This window comes from Aspergillus alliaceus, assembly GCF_009176365.1.
Source record: "Aspergillus alliaceus strain CBS 536.65 unplaced genomic scaffold BDW43scaffold_57, whole genome shotgun sequence".
Classification (NCBI taxonomy): Eukaryota; Fungi; Ascomycota; class Eurotiomycetes; order Eurotiales; family Aspergillaceae; genus Aspergillus; species Aspergillus alliaceus.
Genome location: NW_022474740.1, coordinates 42,779 through 48,748, shown reverse-complemented (window position 1 = coordinate 48,748; position 5,970 = coordinate 42,779). Strand labels below are relative to the sequence as shown.

General features: G+C 46.1%; 2 protein-coding genes across 2 annotated transcripts; both read right to left on the bottom strand.

Moving 5' to 3' along the window:
- Positions 1–3,203: 3,203 nt before the first annotated feature.
- On the bottom strand, positions 3,204–4,544 carry BDW43DRAFT_289544 (elongation of very long chain fatty acids protein). The gene is made up of 4 exons (XM_032043397.1): positions 4,044–4,544; positions 3,925–3,994; positions 3,665–3,877; positions 3,204–3,606 (listed from the first exon to the last, which is right to left on the bottom strand). Exons 1-4 carry the CDS (start codon positions 4,449–4,451, stop codon positions 3,302–3,304), a joined length of 996 nt encoding a protein of 331 aa, XP_031895828.1. The 5' UTR covers positions 4,452–4,544; the 3' UTR covers positions 3,204–3,301.
- A 179-nt stretch (positions 4,545–4,723) lies between these two features.
- On the bottom strand, positions 4,724–5,738 carry BDW43DRAFT_198023 (uncharacterized protein). The gene is made up of 2 exons (XM_032039104.1): positions 5,493–5,738; positions 4,724–5,397 (listed from the first exon to the last, which is right to left on the bottom strand). Exons 1-2 carry the CDS (start codon positions 5,530–5,532, stop codon positions 4,889–4,891), a joined length of 549 nt encoding a protein of 182 aa, XP_031895827.1. The 5' UTR covers positions 5,533–5,738; the 3' UTR covers positions 4,724–4,888.
- Between the last annotated feature and the right edge of the window lie 232 nt (positions 5,739–5,970).

Genomic DNA, 5,970 nt, shown 5'->3' with positions numbered 1-5,970 from the left:
CTACTTCAGTCTCGTTTGCAGAGTCAGACAACGTCAATTCATCGGCATGCATGCCATACTAAATTGCCACACTCAAGGACAGAGGGGCTAGAACAGGCGAAGCGAGGGATACTCACAGCCTACGCTGTCAGAGCTTGTGTAAAACTTACGGTGTTGATGCCAATCAAATGACTATCGAGGAACTACTAATATCTGTTATCCAAGAGCCAGGTGCCAGTTCTAATATCGAAGACATAGCAGAGGGGGGTGGAAAAGGAATAACTGCCTACATATTTCGTATCACCTTCTATTATGCTATGAATACTAAGATGCCACACCACATACACCAAGTCGTCTACTCTCAATGAAACATAAGGCTGACATGCCAAGATATGACAGCGCTAACAAGAGGAGAGCCGCTTAAGATGTGATTCGTTTGTTGTTCTAGTCAGTAGCCCCCTTTAGAGGTAGAGAAGGGGGACTGCAGTCCAGTGACCTTCTCTTCTGATGGTAAGCCTGCCGACGCTAGGTCCTCATGAGTGGGGCAGCACTATATGAGATGAGCACTAGGCCAATGATCCATGAAGTTTGTGATGGAGTAGAAAGCCAATGAAATACCGTACCTCTCGCCCCATACTCAAAACCTTGCCCTCAGGGCATAACTCCACTTCACGCGCCTGAATGCATTCTCATACAAGAGGATATTCTTGTCCCATTGGTTCCTCCTCATGGGATACTGGGAAGGTGAAGGTAACGCCGCAGTAGCCAGTTCAGGTAAATCGAATGACGCATGAAGTGGAACGAATATATCTCTCACCCCCAGCACACTGGCGATTGGTAGTATTTGGTGACTGCCAAAATCTTAGATACTGTTTTCCGACCAGTTCCGGACCAGTCATTTTGTCTCTTGATCTCAACCCCAATCAGTAAATGCCTTGGTCTTGCTGTCCTAGCTAGCTTTCTAAGCCTCGGCAGCCGCGGAAGTACTGCTTTGCAGAGAGTAAAACGTATTTTGGTTGCCAGTCTCACATAAGGCTGCAACTATGGAGCTCAGCCTTGCACGGCAAGGTTAAATGGTAATGAGCAACAGGCAAATAATTCTTAGTCTACAAAGCCTCCCCATTCTTACGGAATACTCCATGAAAAGCTCGGAGAGCGTCTCGATTTTCCACATCTCTCCTTTACCGACGAAATTATATTCTCTCTACAATACATGTAATAATCGGTCCTCGAATTTAACGAATATGAGTTATACTGCCTAGCCCGAATCGGCCTTGATTAGAAGCAGCACTGTCTCACTCCAAAATCATAACCAGTCTCAGCTTGATGAGCGTCAGCACCAAGATCGGCATTATCAGAGATCAAAGTATCTTCTTCTACAACATTAGGCTTCAATTAAATTCCTATCTCCTCTTAGGCAAGAATCTTTTGTTTTACCTATTACCAATGCTCAGCGCCCTCAGAGGTTTCGATTAGCTACAAACACTCCTCAATTGCAGCACCACAGCAGAACCAACGCCCAAGTAGTACCACGATCAAGCGAAACAACAATTCAAGCAATTCATCTGCATCTGCCAAGGGTAGAAGATTGAGATTTTCGCTAGCTGTCAACCCCCGCAAAGTCAGCCATGAGATGTACCCCATCTTGCCAAGAGTATAGATGTGTGCGCCATTTTGCAATCTGCTGTTGTCGATGAATGGCAGGTGAGAGAGAGTATGATGGCGGACATCAGACGGCCATGACGAAGAAAAGTGTAGGAGCCACACACTTCAGGGGTATATGAACCCCTTAGCTTACTCAGATTCAGGTGAGCACTTACATTGCGACCCTCTTCGGGGCCGCGGTGGATCGATGCCTCTATGTTAGTAGGTACCAGGGTTCAATGACTTGGCTAATGGAAATTTCGGTTTCCGCCGTACTAGACAATATCCTCTGTAGATGAATGTGTCCAGTCCCAGTATTCTCGTCACGATTAACTAAATACAGGGTGATACCGGAGATATGAAATAGGGTGATTTTCGCTAGATTGCCGCAATTAAACCTGACTTTTGATGACCGATCCAACTAAGACCTACATTACCGCCTCGGACGGTGTATCAGTCCCCATGTCTAGCTATCAGAACCAGACATTGTTTATCTGACACAGCTGGTACTCTGCACATCACAGAATGTCATCAGTTGCTTAAGTACCAGCACTTAGGCTAACTTGGAGCTCTTTTCTTTTTGTAGCCTTTCGTGAGAATTTTAAGAATTAAATTCAGCAGCCACAGTAGCACCTGCTCAGACTTCGTATAGTTCAAAGCCTAGTCAGTTAGATTGGTATTGTCTCGCAGGCTGAAGGAAGCATTTACCAACTTCTCCTGTGAAAGATGCTAGCCACCATCTAAAAAAGATAATATGGCCATTATGCCTTAGCCGGATTGTTATGGGCACACCTGCGTCACACTCTCTGCAGTTCTCAAAACATTTTCAGTTACAAGCAAAGCAAACCCTCGTTGATTCCGCTGTTGAGACTGTTACCTGGCACTGTCTGATCGCCGGCGCTAGATGATTCTTTTCTGGAAGCAGAAAAAATTTGATCTACTTATGACGACAAAGGCGGCTGTGGTCCAATACTCTGTCCTACTGGTGAGCCTGTGGAGAGCTCGTGCCCTGTAAGTGGGGTACAGGGACGTTCCCAAGTTCTGCCAATAGTACATATTGTATACCTGAGGCACTAATTCCATTATCAATGTTAACTGCGGAGCGGGTTAGCGTATCACGCGTGGTAGGAGCGCCCCACACCTTCCCTAGGTGGTGACTAGAATACCGGGCACCTCTATGTCAAGTTCTGATATGAATCTATACGAGACCACATGGTCCTGGCTTGGCCGGATCACCGACTCCAACCCCTGAAGGCTTTACCCATTAGTTAGAGATAAGCAAGCGGTTGAGATAGTCGATAGAGTCGTCTATAGAATTGAGTATCCATCGAAATGGCATCCGGTCCTCAGTAGGCTATGTACGTGTAGCTGATACAGCTTCATTCTGCCCATCTTTCCCCTGAGATCATAACAAAGTCAGGTTTAGTTGAATCAACCAATTCCATTGGTTGAACCATTACCCTTCATCAGGGAAGGTAACTTGGACGAAATTTGACCTACACCAGGTCAGAGATCTCCGTAGCTGTATTTAGAGCACCACAAAACGGTTAAGGCTCCAGATAATAACCACCATGATTAGGGTTTTATTCACTTTCTTAGCTGCTGCTAATATATAACACTACTCCAACATCCTTTCATCTAGCATGATAAAAGCATAATACCATAGGAAACATCCAAGTCACACCTTCGCTCGATATTTTGCCTCGATCCTCGTAGTCCCAGTGGGTCTGCCGTGTCCCTCGGCAAGATGAGGGTCGGGAATGGGGGCCTGCGACATGCGTCGTACAGCTTTGCGAGCAGTAGGAGCTCGGCCATCCTTCTTGTACGTAGCGACATAAAATAAGATGAAAAGTACCAAATATGAACTGATGGATGCAATTCCGGCAAACGCGGCAAATTCCTCACCAGCACACGAGCCCCAGTTTGGTAGCCATGGGAAGTATGTGGAGATAAAGTAAGTGTATGAGGCGAAATAGATGAACACTAATCGGTCAGTATCGTAAAGTCCACAGGGCTATGCGGCTTTGGGGGAATAACATACCTAAACCAAGAATAAACTGTACAATTTGAAGACGAGTCACCCACTCTTTCCACCAGACCCGAATGCCCCGGGCCGACTGGAAGTAATACCAGTACATCACAACATGAACCGTCAGATTGAGCGTAATGGGCACCCATGAGACCGCAGTGTTCCCCAGGAGTTGAGTGTAGCAGAGGAACGCGGTTGCTCCGTGATGATAACAGTGAAGGAAAGCTGACCCGTCAGTAGAATACCCAAAGAAAGATATATTTCTAACTCACTCAGTGGTTTCTTTTTAAGGAAAAGAAAGACAGTATCCAAAAGTTCTAAATATTTGGTCAAATAGTTAAGCTGCGACTGTCAGCTATCTACGTTCACTCAGTCGGTAAGATGTACATACATAGTACAGCGTAACCAAAGGCTGTGTCCAACCACCATTAGGGTTGCAAATCGCATAGAAAAGGCCATCACGAAGCAGAATAGGAGACAATTGCTCGATGAAAAGTGCAAGCAAAATCGCACTGAACATAGTTAGGTAGAAATTATGAATCAGAAACAATGTCTTCAACTTGAACGGCTCCCGATCACGCATGAATCTCCGTCCATACAGGATAACCACGTAATAAATCAAGATAAATGCCGCTGTTTCTTTTAAAGTCGACATTGGTGTCTGTCCCTCCAGAAAGCGAAATTCATCAGCGGGATAACCTGCGAAAGCTTCAAAGACCTTATTAAAATAGGGCCATAAGGAGATGCCAAATGGCCGGCCGATAGTGGGCATTGAGAGTGAGGATGGAGCTGTATCCATGCTGTAGGGTTTTCTTTATAGTATTCCAGTAGTAGAAGTCCACTTGTCCAGATGTATGTTGCAAAGGGGGAAGAATTCAGGGGTGGGGAGGGCACGCAGAAGTATAGAGAAGTGAGAGAAAAAGGGAAAAAAAATAGCCCATAGCCCCTTATCTTAAATTTATCCGTCATGTGATTTCCATGCATCGGGGAGAATGCATACACGCTACACGCTGGCCTGCATGGCTGTAGTACAGAAGTAGTCTTACTAATACATAAACCACCGTTCAGGAAGGAGAAATCATTAAATTCTTAACAGTGTCCTTTCTACCATAGATGTAGCTAGCCTAAAGTGGCCCACAATCTCATGTACAATCTTCTGGTGACCGAGCCAGTTGTTAATATGAACGACACATTTGACCTGGTGGATTAGCGTACCGAGGCGGGACATTTGAGTGGTCAACAAACTACGAATTGCCTCAAATTCGTCTTCATTGTCCAATCTCCAGGTCCCAATCCGAATGTTTCCAGAATAGTATGGGCCCTATTCGGCGGGGTCCGGTAATCTTGACGCACCTCATAGCTACAATGGGGAAACAAACTTTCTACGCCACGTAACAGGGCACGACATATCGCCATGACCAGCTTAATGAGCTCGGAGCGTCGACTACAACCCTTGCAGTTGAGTAGCCTTGTGCATATTGATATGGCCTCTTTCTGCGACTGTAAGATTGCATGTGGCTGATTTTCATTATAGCAATCTGTATGGACGGTTTCAAATGGTAGGAGTGTCTTGGTGGCACTGTCACATGTGGTCTTGTTTTGTTCGATGTTAAAGTTGATGGAATGCAGGCTGGAGTATGCTTGTTTCTGTGGCTGAATCTCTGGGCCTTTTGAATTATCATGGCTAGGGGTGTCTCTCAGGTCACAGAGCTCTGGAGATGTCGGAGGCTTCATAGCTAAGAGTTCTTTCGAAGAGAGTCGTCAGTTACATCTATTTACAAGGGGAGGAAGGGAAGGAAAAGAGAGGTAGAGAGAAAGGCAGGGAAAATGGTGGGAGTACCTGAGAGCCTCAAGCCAATTGCAGGGGATTGAACGTTCATCTCGTCCAAGCACAATGGAAACGATACATCATCAGTCCAAAGACGAGCCACGTCGTCCACCGGATTACTCTCCTGATTTTGTGAAGAGGTCCATCCGGGCTCCCCAAGCAAATCACCGTCTATATTGCTCGGTTCACGTTATACGCGACGCCCGTCAAATGGTATCTAGCAATTCCTGATACTGCTGGTGCTGCTCCACTTGTGGGGACTTCCATTGCTGAGATGTCGATGTTGATGTAGATGAGGATCTTGCTCCTGATTGTGCATGAAGTAGACTCGATGAAGAAGTTGGTCGAGGGTTGCTAGGCTTCAGGTATGTGCAAGGGATGCCTTTGGTCCGACATCTCTCACAACCTCGCGAGTCGCCCGTACATTTTCAACTGAGGAGCCAGACAATATGTCAGGCATCGCGTCAGCGGCACGCGAGTTGAAAGGAGC

Bases quoted from the DNA above. Each gene is read 5' to 3' on its own strand.
- BDW43DRAFT_289544 (XM_032043397.1), bottom strand. From the start codon at position 4,451: ATGGATACAGCTCCATCCTCACTCTCAATGCCCACTATCGGCCGGCCA. The intron at 3,995-4,043 runs GTATGTACATCT...TGACAGTCGCAG, and splicing joins CTTTGGTTACGCTGTACTAT to CTTAACTATTTGACCAAATA. The intron at 3,607-3,664 runs GTATGTTATTCC...CTGACCGATTAG, and splicing joins ACAGTTTATTCTTGGTTTAG to TGTTCATCTATTTCGCCTCA.
- BDW43DRAFT_198023 (XM_032039104.1), bottom strand. From the start codon at position 5,532: ATGAACGTTCAATCCCCTGCAATTGGCTTGAGGCTCTCAG. The intron at 5,398-5,492 runs GTACTCCCACCA...TCTCTTCGAAAG, and splicing joins AATTGGCTTGAGGCTCTCAG to AACTCTTAGCTATGAAGCCT.